This window comes from Nannospalax galili, unplaced genomic scaffold (genome assembly GCF_000622305.1).
Source record: "Nannospalax galili isolate Female #2095 unplaced genomic scaffold, S.galili_v1.0 scaffold115, whole genome shotgun sequence".
In the NCBI taxonomy this organism is placed as follows: Eukaryota; Metazoa; Chordata; class Mammalia; order Rodentia; family Spalacidae; genus Nannospalax; species Nannospalax galili.
In genome coordinates, this window is record NW_008340588.1 from 7,106,605 (window position 1) to 7,122,293 (window position 15,689).

The 15,689-nt window shown below is 38.9% G+C and overlaps 1 protein-coding gene across 3 annotated transcripts in view; it reads left to right on the top strand.

Annotated features, from left to right (window-relative positions):
- Hibch (3-hydroxyisobutyryl-CoA hydrolase) overlaps nucleotides 1-15,689 on the top strand; it is an 80,080-nt gene that overhangs the window by 17,379 nt on the left and 47,012 nt on the right. For all 3 annotated transcript variants that reach the window (XM_008835621.3, XM_008835622.3, XM_008835623.3), the window contains 4 exons: nucleotides 451-591; nucleotides 2,565-2,649; nucleotides 10,650-10,730; nucleotides 14,991-15,043. In XM_008835621.3, coding sequence (XP_008833843.1) covers nucleotides 451-591; nucleotides 2,565-2,649; nucleotides 10,650-10,730; nucleotides 14,991-15,043 — 360 coding nt within the window. The remainder of the gene's footprint in view (nucleotides 1-450; nucleotides 592-2,564; nucleotides 2,650-10,649; nucleotides 10,731-14,990; nucleotides 15,044-15,689) is intronic.

The following is a 15,689-nucleotide window of genomic DNA, read 5'->3' on the forward strand; positions in this document are numbered from 1 at the left end:
TGTCAACTTGACACACCTGGGTTGAGGGAGCCTCAGTTAGGGAATTGCCTCCATTGGACTGGCCTGTGGTCATGTCTGTGGGGCATTTTCTTGATTGTTGGGTGATGTGGGAGGGCCCAACCCACTGTGGATAATGCCACCCCTGGACAGGTGGCCCTGTGTTGGATAAGAGAGCAAACTGAGCAGGGGCCAGGGGAGCAAGTCAGTAAGCAGCATTCTTCCATGACTTGTGCTCCAGCTCCTGACTCCAGGTTCCTGCCCTGAGTTCCTACCTTGGGCTCCCGTATGAACTGTGACCCGGGATATGTAAGCTAAATAAACCCTTTCCTCCCCAAGTTGGTAGTGGTCAGAGTATTTTGTCACAGCAATGAAGAAACAAACTAGGACAATGTATATGTTTTGTTGTGGGCTTGTGGTAAAACTTAATGAGGCTCCTCTTTGCTCACTCAGAGAATGTCTGCACACATAGATGCAGCGGGAGAAGTGCTGCTGGAAAGAAAAGGTTGTGCAGGAGTAATAACGATGAACAGACCAAAGCACCTCAACGCACTGACGCTCAGTATGATTCGGCAGATTTACCCACAGCTCAAGGTTCGTAATACTCTGAGCACATTTGTGTAGTTCCTTTGTAGACTACATTGTAGTAGAACATTTCTCGTGTTTTATCTGATAGAATCCTAGGACTCTGTTGGGTCAGCATCATTGATGATTTCCTGTGGGACCCTTCCCCTTAGGAAGTTCGTTGTTTTAGGAGAAAGACCCTCTACTCTACATAGCTCTGATTTTTCACTTTTTTTATTTTTTTTGTGGCATGTGTATGTTTGCCACTTTTCATTAAACAATCCTATCTGATCTTAGAGCATCACTGTACCAGTCTAATTTGCTTCTACATGACAAACTTTTGGATTAAAGACAGCTCTATTTGTTTTTTTTTTTTTTTTTTTGAGACATGGTTTAGCTCCATAGCACAAGCTGGTCTTAAACTCAGAATCTTCCTACCTGCACCTTCTGATTGCTGGAATTAGAGGTGCGCACCTCCATGCTCCACAAAACAGCAGTCTTAAAATTGCTTAGCTAGCCCTTTCTCTAGTTTGGTATTAGATACTTTTCTGTTGCTTTGATAAAATACCATGACCAAGGCAACTTAGAGAAGGCAGAGTTTATCTGACTTACAGTTGCAGAGGGTTAAGAGTCAGTCCGGCATGGCAGAAGACAGCCAGAGCAAAGGCTGAGCACTCAAACATCTTCAAGCAGACACGGGAAGCATAGAGAGACAAACTGAAAGTGGGCAAGCTATATAACTTTCAAAGCCTGTGCCCAGTGATGTGCTTTCTCCATCAGGGCCACTCCTCCCAAACCTCCACAAACAGGGCCACCAACTGGGGCCAAGTATACCTGGAGCCTGTGGGGAACATTTCCCATTCAAATCACCAACTCTTTTTGTTTTCTTCTTCTTCCTTGCCTTCCTCTTCCTCCTCCTCTTCCTCTTCTTCCTTCTTCCTGTTTAGTGCATGCTAAACAGATGCTCTACTGAGCCACGCCCACAGCCTTTTATTCTGTTTATTTCTTAGCTCTCCTTATCTTAGAGAAGGCCCTAAAGTTTTCCTAGTGAAATGCATAGGACGTTTGAAGAATGTAGGACTTAAAGTCAGACATAAATTTGAAACTTGGATTTCTACATATTTACTCTGTAGGTTGGGTACTTTCTTCAGCAGTAAGTTGAGGAGGTGGGGATGATGTTCTTTCACCATGTGGGTATATAGCAAGTATTCTACCGCTGGCTGAGCTATACTCCAGTCTCTCATCCTGTTCATTTATTAGCTGTTCTTACCAACCCCATGTCACCTGAATGTTTAAACAAGTTCATAAATAACTTCACTGTGTTACAGTTTTTTTCAGTAGAACAGAGTCCCAGCATCACTGTGGTAGTTTGAAACAGAATGTTCCCCATAGGCTCTAAGTATAGAAGGTGTGGCCATGCTGGAAGAAGCATGTCACTGGGAGCAGGCTCTAGCCTTGTCCTATTTTGAGTTTCTCTTTCTGCTTCCTGTCTGTTCTTGAGGATGTGGGGTAGCTTTGGGCCCAGGCTGCCTCCTGCCAGGCCTCCCTGTCTTGATGGGCTCTTACCCCTTTGGAACCATAAGCCTAATAAACTCTTGCCTTGGTCATGGTATTTTATCTCAGCAGCAAAGTAACTAATACAGCCTCAATGATAGAAAGGTTACTGCTGTTCTACTCATCAGCGTTCTTCAGGTTGATCTGTTCCCTAGACTTATAAAGGTATGTGACATAATGCCATTAGGGCCGTATTCATTCATCTTGCTCTGAAAGTTTTGACAAAAAGTTCAGATGCCATCATGAAATCTGGATCACAGATTGTGCTGATATAGCCCCGTGTTGGAATAACTTCTATTTTGTCTCAGAAAAGAAAATGAAGTTCATTCCATCACAGATAGAATGAACAGGAGTCATTCCTCTGGAGATGCTTTATAAGGAGTTTAGTGTATCTTAAAGGAGCTTGTATCGACAGTGTGCTTAAACCATCTTTCTTTGTGTTTGAGTAGAAATGGGAACAAGATCCTGAAACGTTCCTGATCATTATAAAGGGATCTGGAGGAAAGGCTTTCTGTGCTGGAGGTGATATAAAAGGTAGGATCCCTTCTCTATTTAAATGATTCTCCTCACTGGAAGTATTGGCAAATACTTGTGATAACTTTTATTTGATTTACTTTTTATAATCTTTTGGTATGTTAGTAATTCTTTAAAAGTTGGAGAATTTTTCAGGTGTGGTTTCCCATACCTTTAATCCCAGCACTCAGGAGGCAGAGGCAGTCTGATCTCTGTGAGATTGAGGCCAGCCTGATTTACATAGTGAGTTTCAGGGCAGGGGAAAACCTGTGTCCAAAAAAAAGTTAAAAAACTTTAAAAAAACCTAGAGACTTTTAGTAAACATTAGAATAAGGATTTTGTGGGGCTGGAGAGATGGCTCAGCAGTTGCGAGCATTGGCTGTTCTTGCAGAGGACCCAGGTTCGAATCCTAGCACCTACATGGCAGCTAACAACTGTCTGTAACTCAGTTCCAGGAGATCTGACAGCCTGTTCTGTCCTCTGCAGGCATTGCATGACACGGGTGTACTTACCTACATGCAGGCAATACACGCATACACATAAAATAAAAATAATAAAATATAAAATAAAGAATGGGGATTTTGTTTATTTTATTACATATATACAGTGCTGTAATTTAATATTTTCTTTCTCTCATTGAATCATCTTAAACAAAACAGTTATGATATGCAGCTCCATTCTGCATAATATCACATAACTGGTATTGAGCAGTTTGTCACATCACTTGACAATCTGGGCACGGTAAAAGCCTTACTGTTCTCCAAATGTGACGTGTGATCCTTTGTTTCCATCACTTCCTCTGCTTTCCCATGTTCACCATCCAAAGCAGACACCTTCTAGATACTGAGGTAGAGCTTTATCCTAGCGTGTGTGTGTGTGTGTGTGTGTGTGTGTGTGTGTGTGTGTGTATGTGTATTTTTTAAAAATATTTTATTATTTTTTTTATGTGTATGAGTGTGTTGCCCGCATGTATGTGAGTGCACCCATGTTGCGCAATGCCGTGGAGGTCAGAAGAGAGCTTCAGGTTCCCCTGGAACTGGAGTTAAGGACGGTTCATGGGTGCTGGGAATTGAACCCGGGTCCTCTGCAAGAGCAGTCAGTGCTCTTAACTGATGAGCCATCTCTCCAGCCCCCTTAGTTTGGATTTTGAGACAAGGTCTCACTGTATAGTCCTGGTTGGAGTGGAACTTTCTATGTGGACCAGGCTGGCTTCAAACTCATAGATCCTCCTGCCTCTAATCCCTACTGGGATTAAAGGTGTGTGCTAACATATTCTGACTGGTTTTTTTTTTTTTTCATTTTGGGTCAGTGTTTCTATCACAGCAACAGAAAAGTGACTAATACACGCATGTATATATTTTTATGTGTTTAATCATAGACAGATAAGTAATAATTTGTATCATTGTTCAGTTCAATCCATACATATTTAACTATTAAAGATAAATATTTGTCCTCAGAGTCAGAGCCATATGCTTAGTGCTGTCACTACTGTTCTGTCACCACTGGTTGTCCACATTGATAATTTTTTTACATTTTGCATGTTATTTCTTATGGAATTGGTAGGGTTTAGGGATTTTTTTTTTCCCATGTTCAGATTCTGCATATTTGTTTTACTCTTTTATGTTTGTTTGTTTGTGACAGGGTCTCCCTGTAGCCCCAGCTGGCCTAGAACTCACTATGTAGACCAGGCTGGCCTCTATCTCTTAGAGATTCACCTGCCTCTGCCTCCTGACTGGTGGATGTGTGCCACTGCTCCTGGCTGCTTTCTTCTTAAAAGACAACAATCTTTGAGTTGATTTACTCACCAAATTTGTAAGTTTATATAAATCATTGCATTAAGACTAGGTAGAAAATAGCAGCAGGCATTCTAGACATGATAGGGAAGCTGTACCAATGAAGTACAGTATGGTGGTCTAACAAGACCTGGTGACATGCCAAGGTAGATGTGGGGAATATCACAGGGGTCTCACCCCAAGATGAAACACTGCAGGCAATCAGTGGATATTTAGGGAGGGAGAATCAGTTTTCTCCAGGAACATGCCCCCTGAGAGGTTATGTAACTCCAAGTGAGCAGCCCTAAACACAGGTACACAGGAGCACCACTAAATGGACTCAGTGTATTATATATATGCATATCTACAGATGTATGCATGTATAATATAGCAATAAATATCAAGGAAGGAGAAAAGAAATTGAGGAGTGGGGGAGACATGGGAGGAATTGAAGGGGGACAGGGAGGAATAGAAATAGCATGAAGACTTTACTCATGTATATGATGTTTACCAAAAATTTAAAAATAAAGAAAAAAAAAAGTAAAAGAAAGCCAGAAAAAAAAAAAAAAGGTAAAATGACTTGCAGTAATAAATAGCAGCAAGATCGGAATAAAATAAGAATTAAGTTTTCTGGGCAGTATGAAACAGAACCTGGGGGAGGGGATATTAAATAGGGGCCTAAAAGACTAGAGAGTATTACCTGGCTAGGTGGGGGACAATTTAGCCAAGGAAAGAAGAACCAAGGAAGGAAGGTGAGAGCAGTATGCTGCAGCCGAGTTTACATAAAGAGCAGAGCTCACAGTGAAAAAGACCAGCTGCAGCTGAAGAGGATATATGGAATAGCAGAACAAAATAGAGGGTTAGGGGTACCCCAAACACGGAGTACAAAATCCTCCTAGAACCTAGCCTGAGGGTAAAGGTGCTTAAAGAGGTAAAGCTTGCACTAATTCTGTAGGTACAATGGACTGTCAAAAATTATTAGTAATTATTGGCAGTTGAGGGTTGATGCGGAGGGAGAAATATTCTTTAGGGATATGGCCGCAGGTAGGCTGCCCGTCCGTCCTTCAGTGGATGGCCCCACACCCATGCATATATGTGTAGCACTGAATGGATTTAGTGGATTCATTTTAAAAATTATTTTTATGTGCATGAGTATATTGTCTGCATGTGTGCAGTGCCCATGGAGCTCAGAAGAGGGCTTCAGATCCCCTGGAACTGGAGTTACAGATGGTTATTAGCCACCATGTGGGTTCTGGGAATCAAACCCGGGTCCTCTGCAAGAGCAGTCAGTGCTCTTAATCTGTTGAGCTCTCTCTCTGGCCTCATCATTTCTTTAATGAGGAGGACATGACATTGGAAGATATGGGGGTATCTGCAAGTTTGGGGGAAAAACGGGAGGTAGATATGATTATATTTTATTATATACTCTCAAAGAAGAAAAATTTTAAAAATTAAAATTACTAGTATTAAACTCAAGGAGATGTGTAAACTGCAGTCTTTTTTGTGAACCCCCTTCTTTTCCTAGAGATTGACTGATCTTTTATGACATTATTTTCTCAGCAGAAAATATTGTTGACTTCTAATGCAACTTGTTTATGTTTGGCATGAGCAAAATATTGACTTCTTTCCTTCAGAAATAAAAATAGTAGGATGAAAAGAAATCTAGATTCAGGACATAGTTTCAAATACCTCTTAAACTTAAGGTAACTGAATTTTAAAATTGCTTTGTAAGAGAAACTTTATTTCTTTTTAAAAAACATTTTATTATTTTTATTTTATGTGTATGAGTGTATTGCCTGCATGTATGTAAGTGCACCCGTGTCATGCAATGCTCACAGAGTCGGAAGAGAACATTGGATTACCCCAGAACTAGAGTTACAGACAGTTGTTAGCTGCCATGTAAGTGCTGGGAATCTAACCCAAGTCCTCTGCAAGAGCAGCCAGTACTCTTATCTGTTGGGCTACCTCTCCAGCCCCTGATACTTTAATTTCTTAAACTGATTTGTTAATGGAATTGTTTTTTAATTCATAGTTTTGCACACAACATGAGTTTCTATGGGTGTGTGTGAGTGTGTGTGCATGTATTTGTATGTGTGCACTAAGGATCAAACCCAGGGTCTCCTGCATGCTTTCTTAGTGGCCACAACATCAATATTTTTTGGTGTTTTTTTTGTTTTGATATTGCCTCACTATGTAGCCCTGACTGGCCTAAAACTCACAGAGATCTACCTGCCTCTGCTTCCCAAATGCTGGGTTTAAAGGTGTGCGCTACCATGCTTGTCATGGATATTTAAAACATTGTTTTTTACCCCCAGGAATACCCTTTTCTTTAGAGTTGGGCCCCTGATCTTCTCAGTCTACACATGGGAACTACACATTGTGAACTGTTTCTGCATATGAGTCTAACTTTATATCCTAGTTTGGAAATACAGTTAAAAATTTTAGAATTATCATAGTTTGCCTGTGTAAAACAGTGTCAGTTCCAGAAAATTTCAAGGTAGTAAGTAGATACTCAGAAAAAATTTTAAAGGTGGCTGTGAATATGCTTTGATTTTAATTTATATAGAGCTAATTGATTTGAATAAAAACTAGTTTAGAATAAAATTAGAAGAAGTCTGGAAAGGTTTGTGGGATAAAAAAGCTTCAGTCTAGAGGTGACAGGAGTTACACTCCTAGAATTTGTAGGCACTGACTATTGAACAAAGGAGGACAGATAGGGTTTTTTTTTTTCCCCCTTTGGGAAAATATTGGTCATTTACATCAAATAGCACAATTATGTAGCATATCTTTCTTAGGACAGTGTAGTTGGTATCTGCTGGTTCTGCATCATGAATTCAACCTACTGTTAGTAGCAAAAAGGCCCATAAATTTAACTGGTCAGGACTATAAAATCAATCCCTAATTTGTTGGAGGACCCACCTTTCCAGTCTTACTGGTCTGTCACCTGGTGATAGAACCATCCCTAGGAAGGCAGGTTCACCTTAAGTTATGCTAAATAGATGGGCTGAATGCCTGGTGTGTTAATGAGGTAGTGAATTTTTCCTGCCTGGAATCCTGCCTTCTAGTGCAGACCTCTGTAGAACTTAGGACCAGCCATAGTCAAGTAGGTCTCTGTAAGTTTGCCTGCTTTTCTGAATTCTTCAGAAAAGTATAATTTCTCCTTTTCTTCTTCATGGCTTTTTTTTTTTTTTTTTTTTTTTTCTAAGCATGCTTTCTTTAAAGCTTTGGGCTGTCCTACCACCTTGTATCTCTTTTTCTCTAAAGCTTCCTTCTCCCAGCCATGTGGCTGCAGGACAGCCACGTGTCTGACCTTCCACACAGTCTCTAAACCTGCATGGCTTCATGGCTTTTCTTCCCTTCACCACCTCAAGGCAGCTGCCAAGATTACCAGCTTGCCTGCCCTGAGGATTTTTCTTTAAAATTCTAATAAAATTGTAAAAAGCTCCCATTTGGGTCCATTCTTAAATTCTTTTATGAATGAGACTAAGAACCCTGTAGGGCATCCTCTTTCTCCCCGTTTCACTACTATGGGTTGAAATTATTTGGGAAGATATTATGTCTGTCCTGAACAGGTACAGATTTTTCTCTCTGTCACTGTTCCATTCATAATACAGTGGTGTGGCAAATGTTTGCATTGCATTAGATGTTATAGGCCATCTAGAGAGGACTTAAAGTGCACAGGGCAATGCACCCAGGTCATATGCAAACACTACATCATTGTACCTAAGAGATATGGACATCTATGGATTTTGGCATCTAGGGGCAGGGTCCATGGGCCAATCCTCTGTGGATGCTGAGGAATGAGTATATGTCAGAATTCTAGAATTAAAATCTAAAAATCTAGTCAGCAATACTTATGTAATGTGTTTCTATCAAGAAGAATTATATATAGTGCATATAATTTATGTCTCGGATAATTATCATAGTATATAAAGACAAAAGTCATATGAGATAGCATATGGAAGAGAAAGTTTGATAGCAGTTTTGAGTTGATTGGAGTAGGAGTGCAGTAAGTGATGAACACATCCTTACGTGTGTAGGAGATGGCAGTGTACATGGAACTCTGTAGAGTGCTTTCTGTTCAGCAGATACTGAATGCTTTAGTCAGTGGCAGTGTGCTGAGCTGATGCCCTTGAGAAGTAGTATTCCTGTGGGCATCTCCTAAGACCGCTGTTGTCTTGTTTGCCTCTTAGCCTCAGCTTTTACCATTTCCCTTTAGTCTTTTTAAACTTTTTGATTCTTGGGTTTACTCTTTTCTTGCTTCTATGTCTTATAGGTGCTGTTTTTCTGCTGGAAACTTTCCCCGCTGCCATTTTTCAGGGAAATGTGGATTGTCTTCAAATTCCTGCCTGTCTCGGCTCAGGCTTACATCTTTTGGAAAGCATAGTCCCTCTCCAGTTCCACAGCATTGCATTCATTCTCTTCTCTGTTTTCCATAATGCAGTATATTTCATAGTGTATCTTTTTTATTAGTCTGAACTCTAGGGCAGCTGTCTTACATTGCTCTTTTTTTCTGTAGCACCCACAATAGTCTTTGGTACATAGTAAATGCTCAGTGAATGTTCTGTGTTAAAATTAATATGACATCAGTATTTAGTTGTGCTTATGGCAGCACCACAGGTGTACATGTATAATGTGCTCTGTGTCAAGATACAGTACTTAATAAAAGCAAAGATATGATTGGTAAATGTGTATTCAGGTGGTAAAGAAAAAAATTACCCAAAGAAAATGCCATATTATAATATTATATAATTTCTAATTTAACATGTTTGTAGGAAGTACAATAAGAATATAATAAGTCAGCTGGGCATGGTGGCACATACCTTTAAGTCCCAGCTCTTGGGAGGCAGAGGCAGGCAGATCTCTGTGAGTTCAAGGCCAACCTGGTCTACATGGTGAGTTCCAGGACAGCTGGGGCTACAGGGAGACCCTGTCTCAAAAAGACCAAAAAAAAAAAAAAAAAAGAATATAATAAGTCTATGAATCTAGATGGAAAACAAACTCAAACACAATATTTTCATAGTGTAGATCATCAGATGTGTAAGGATCTTCCTGCCCTCACACAAGCAAGCAATCTGGGCTGGATGTCCTCCCAATTCATCTCTCACATGGTCTTCCTGGAGATGGGGTCAAGATCCCATGGGTTGAGGGCTGTGTTCCCAAGACTTCCTCTTCCCCTAGATGCCAATTACAAGCCCCAGTTTGTTTTATCTGAGCATGTGACTGACTTGTATGAATGTAGTTCCCACAGCCCACTCCTCAGGGTCAGTTTCTATGCTGAAGTGGCTCACAGAGCTTTATTATAAAGGATACAGGGATAGGGCAAGGTATGGGGAAACAAGTGTAGAGCTTCCATGCCCTCTTGGGCTGTGCCATCTTCCAGGAACCTCCATGTTGAGCTATCAGGGAGCTCTTCAAACCCTGCTTTTGGGTTTTTCTTGAGATTTTGTTGTAAAGCATGAGTAAAGTATGGATGAACATGCAGAGATGTGATTGTCCAGAAGGTCTACTCTGATGCAAGTAGACCACATGGGCACCAACAGATTCTATCTGCTCAAATTCTTGTTGTTTTCTCTCTGTTGGTTGCATTCCTTCCTCTCAGGTCTGGGATGGAGGGTTTTCAAATGAGGGTCTTATGATCTGGATTAGAATGTCTTCAGGACCTGCTCCATGATAGTGGAAGGGAAAAAGACAGAGAATAGAGAATGTAGCCTACTTGGGGTGAGAAGTTCTAGTTCTTATGATCTGTATTGGAGGTTCCTTAAGGAGCCACGAACTATGGATAAAAACTGTGTGTGTGTGTGTGTGTGTGTGTGTGTGTGTGTGTGTGTACATCACAATAAGTAAAATAAGGATTTTGCTTTGAAGCTTTGCATTGGACTCTGACTCTCCAAGTAAATGTAATGTGTCAACCAAATGGGTGACTTCAAAACATTAAAGCCATTTTAAAGTTCCTCTTCCCTCCAGTACTTAATGACTACGTTCGGTTTTTTTATTTTTGTTTTTGTTTTTTTGGTCTTTTTTGAGACAGGGTCTCCCTGTAGCCCCAGCTGGCCTGCATTCACTGGAGACCAGGCTGGCCTCAAACTCACAGAGATCCGCCTGCCTCTGCCTCCCGAGTGCTGGGATTAAAGGCATGAGCCACCACGCCTGGCCCACTCTAGTATTTTTAATATATTTGACTGTTAGAAAATGCTTTTATGATTTGTAATTGTTCTCTTCATTTTTTCTCTTTTCTTCCTTCTTTAGCAATCTCAGAAGCTAAAAAAGCAAAACAGAATTTGTCTCAAGATTTTTTCAGAGAAGAATATATCCTGAACAATGCCATCGGTATGTGTGTGCACTGCTGACAAGCTTTGAAAATGGAAACAAGAAATGGGATGACAGTGTGATGTCTTCAGTCATAAGCAACAGGCACTCTTCCTGAAGCTTTTGTATAACGTGCATTAGTCAGACTGATTAAATTCTTCTGATAATTATGGATCAGTTGCACTTTAATATATGAAGCTATTTTAAACTCTATTTGTTATAAAATCAGTGTGAAAATACAGATTCTTGGGGCTGGAGAGATGTATCAGTGGTTAAGGGCACTGGCTGCTCTTGCAGAGGGTTCTAGTTTGGTTCTCAGCACCCATCCAGGCTAACCATCCATAACTCCAGTTCCAGAGGATCTGATGCCCTCTTCTGGTCTCTGTGGGCATTGCATATATGTGGTGTACTTGTACACACGCATGCAAAACTCATAAACACATAAAGTAAAATAAAAATTAAAAATTATGGATTCATCATGTAGCTAATTTTCTGAGAAGACAAAAAACAAAAAACCCTTGATTCCTAGTTTTCTAAATAAAATACCATTTCCTAATTCTTTAGGAATTCTAGGGTGAAATTTTCTTTATGGTTAAAAGTTGTAGGTTTTGGTGCAAGATTACTTTAGTCAAACAGGCATTTTGAAAAGTTTAATAAATATATTTGTACCCACAAGTCCAGACAGTGTGTATAACAATATTTTGATTTTGCCTGATGTTATGCAAATTCTTTAAAAGGATAATAGGTTTTAAAATTATAGTTTAGCCCATTTTGTGGTTTTCTTAGTGCCTTTGCTTTCTCTCACCGGAATGAACCATTAACCCTCCCTGGGAGCCTCCATGCTACTAAGTTGTAGTGTATTCTCCTAGGCTATAGTTTATATTTTTACTACACATGTATGAACTGAGTATTACTTGTAGTTTGGAATGTACATAAGGGTTGTCTTATTATATATAGATGTTCCCTAAATCATCATGGTTCAATTCATCTTTCAACCTTACAATGGTGAGAGAGAGAGAGAGAGAGAGAGAGAGAGAGAGAGAGAGAGAGAGAGCACACAAGAGAGTGTAGCCAGTTAGCCAGTTTGGAAATTTTGATTAGAATGACAATTAATTCTTGTGCATTAACTTGGGGAGAACTCATTGATAGGTGTCTTCCCTCCATGAATCTTTATGGAGTTGTAATTTACAGTATAATATCATTAAAAAACTCCCATTTCAAATGATTTCAAATGAGCAGTTTGGTGATTAAGCAAGATTAACAAGTTATACAGCTGTCCTCCCAAATCAGTTTAGGACTTTTTCTTCTAGTTTACTATTATGTCTTTCCAATAATATCTTTTAATTTTCACTATAAAGATAGTGAGATAGTGTTTTTAAAATTTTGTGTGTATATGTATGTGATACATGCGTGTGTGTGCAGCTTTGTTTGCCCATGCGTGTATATGTGGAGCCAGAGGTTGCTGTTGGTGTCTTCTTTTATCTCTTTCCACCTTATTTTTTGAGACGGGGTCTCTCAATGCACCTGGAGCTCACTGTTTGAGCTAGAGTGGCTGGCCCACAGGATCCTCCCGTCTCTACCCCACAGCACTGGGGTTACAAGTGCCTACTGCCATGCCTGTCTTTAAGTGGGGCTGGGATATGAACTCAGGCATCTCCCCAACCCCTAAGATTTTTCTTTTTAAATATTTATCCTTAGGTATCATTCAGTTTTATTACTGTATTTAATTTTTTTTTTTTTCTTATTAAGACTCTTAGAGTGACTACTTTGGGCATGTAGAAATGCTTTTGGTATTAATGATATTAATGTATTTTTATTTCCAACAATCCTACTGAAATTTGTCAAATGGTAGGTTTTCTTCACTTTCTATATAGGACATTTTATCATGTGCACATAATTAAAAGCCTTCCCAGTCATTGTGTTTATAACTTTCCTTGTCATAATTTGGCTAGAACCTGTTATGAAAGTGAATGGTTTTAATGTTTTTTTGATATATCATTGGGAAAGCTTTTAGAATGTTGCATTTAGTTATGTCTCTTTGCAGAAGAGATTGATTTGTCTCCTATACCAAGCTAAGTACATTGCTTGTATTCATCTTTGTTAAGGATGGTTTTATTCAGTTTGAATGGTGGTTATTATTTAATATTGGTAGGATTTTTGTCTTGTGTAGACTAGCTTCTCCTAGCTTGAATGGTTGTGCAGTTAGCTCTTAATCTTTGGCTGTAGCTTCTGTCAGCTATTGACTTTGAGTTCCTTATGAGTTTCTGGCACCTGGAGATTTTTCTTGCTTCATTCTGAACTTGGATAAAATTAGGAACTTTTTTTTTCTATGAATTCTATGGCTTTGAAGAAGGAGTAGAGAAAGGAGACTATTTCCCACTTTAGCTCAGTGAGCTAAGTTGACTGGGCATCTGTCAGTTTATAGGAAAATAATAATAATGATTCTTATTATTATGTATATGGCACATACACCACAGCATGCATGTGAGGCCAGAGGACAATTCAGTAGAGTCAGTTCTCTCCTTCTACCTTTACATGGGTTCTGGGGATTGAATTCAGGTTGCCATGCTTGGGCAGCAAGTGCCTTTACCTGCTGAGCCAGTGTGCCGGCCCTATCAGTTCTTTAAATCTGAAAATTCTGTACATCAAATTTACTTAGAATATTTTATTTATTCCAATATTTTGCATTCTCAAGTAGGACTGATAAAAATGCTCTGTATATGTCCTGTTCATTTTGAGAGCCACTGAATATATGACTATTTTACATGTGAAATGTGGCTGATATAATAGCGAAGCTGAATTTTAAATTCTGTGTAATTATTTTATTTTTTAATATTTTATTTATTATTTTTGTGTGTATGAATGGATTGCCTGCATGTATGTAAGTGCACCAGTGTCATGTGATGCCCACTGAGGTCAGAAGAGGGAGTCAGATCCCCTGGAACTGAAGCTAAGGATGTTGTTAGCTGCCATGTGGGTGCTGGGAATTGAACCCAGGTCTTCGGCAAGAACAGCCAATGCTCTTTAACTGCTGAGCCATCTCTCTAGCCCTAATTATAATTTTATTTTAAATGGTTACATATGGTCAGTGACTACCATTATTTTCACTAAATAAAAAGGAGATAGTAGAAAACTTTGATAGTTTGAAGAGTGTTTTGTGAATATGGTTAGTATATGTAAAATCTTCAAGGTAAAATTCTATATATTGTATTGACATTATATTCAGTAAGACATTTGGCATATTCTGGCTTTATTCTGCATTAGTTATTGCCTAATAGTTTATATTTGAAATATATGTATCTGTGGTAGTTGAAATGGGGTGTGTATGTATGTATCTCCACCCCAGTAAATAATTCTTAGCTTTTAGGGAACTACAGGTCTAGACGAAAGCAATGAAAGTCCCTGTGAATGTGAAATGTGAGTTGTGTTTGGTTATGAATACTTTCAGAATTACTCTGTGGATCAGAACTACACTTTTATGTTGGCCTTCTACTGGGAGGTAATATTGGCAATAAGCTGTAATAGAAGCTTTGGAATTTACATTTTTATTATGTTCTGCTAACTTCCCCTTTACAGAAAAACTGAAAAGAGAAAGGGAAACAGAGCTGTTTTTGTGATTAATGGTTTAAAAACTGGACAGGATATCTGAAGACATAGGTAGTCTTATTTTACAGATGAGGACACCTATGTATGCATGAGATATATGGTATGTGCATATATCATATGTAAATCATATATTTATCACCCAGGCCTGGTTGAATTGCCCATTAATTTAATAATAAAGCTGAGGCTAGAATCCAGGCCTCGTAACTCCCACCCCATATTTTTTCTTGTATGATTTTCTTCTCTGCATTTATCCAGATGCTGTAGTTGTATAGAAAGAAAATATATTCTTTAAAATACAGCTACGTACATGGTTTATAAGGCAGATGTTATTTTTCTTAATCGCTGAATAATACAAGGTATTCATTTGTTTCAAATTGAAGATTGAGTTGTTAAATGATAATATTTTATCATGGTTGTGTGTGAATTGAATTTATTCTTATGTATATGGCACGTATACCACAGCATGCATGTGAGGCCAGAGGACAACTTGTGGAGTTTAAATTTTAAAAATAAATTTAAAATTTTAAAATAATATATATTTCAACCTATATAATATTCTTCTTTGATATTTTCTTACAAAAATTTCATAGGAAGACTAGAGTCCACAAATATGCCTTTTTGAAAAAGAGAATATGTTTTAGATATTGTAACTAAAATTATAGCTGTTTCTTTCAGCTTCTTGTCAGAAACCATATGTTGCCCTTATTGATGGAATCACAATGGGTGGGGTAAGTAGACTTTTTACTCTTTTAATTTATGAGTGAGTTGTATTAAAATTAGTTAATAATTATTAAATATAAGTGAGGTGATAAATATAATACAGTAGAGCTCATTGGTGCCTGGGTGGATTCAATTTTGAATAGTAGAAGATTTGGTATATAAAGTTGATTGGAGCACTCAACCCAAAGGAATATTTTTGTGTTCTTAATTCTGTTTTATACTATTTTAACCTTCAGAATCAGCAAACTTTCTTGAGCAACAGAAACTGGTTGCACTTTTAAAAACGTTTTTTCATCTTGTGTGCGTGTATGTGTGTATGTGTGTGTGTGTGTGTAGGTCAGAGGACAGGCCCAGTATCAGTCTTCACCTCCAGCTTGAGAAAGGGTCCTGTGTTTTTTCCACTATGCCAGGCTATCTGGCCTGCAGACATCCAGGAATTCCCGTCTCTCTCTCATCTCCCTTAAGAACACTGTGTTAACAGGTGCTTGGCTTTACTTGGGTTCTAGGGATTCAAACTTGGGTCCTCTTACTTTTTGGCAGGTACTTTACCTACTGAGCCATCTCCCCAATCCTGGTTGCATTTTTTAAAAATTTCCATGTAGAACTTTTATATTCTCTCTCTCTCTCTCTCTCTCTCTCTCTCTCTCTCTCTCT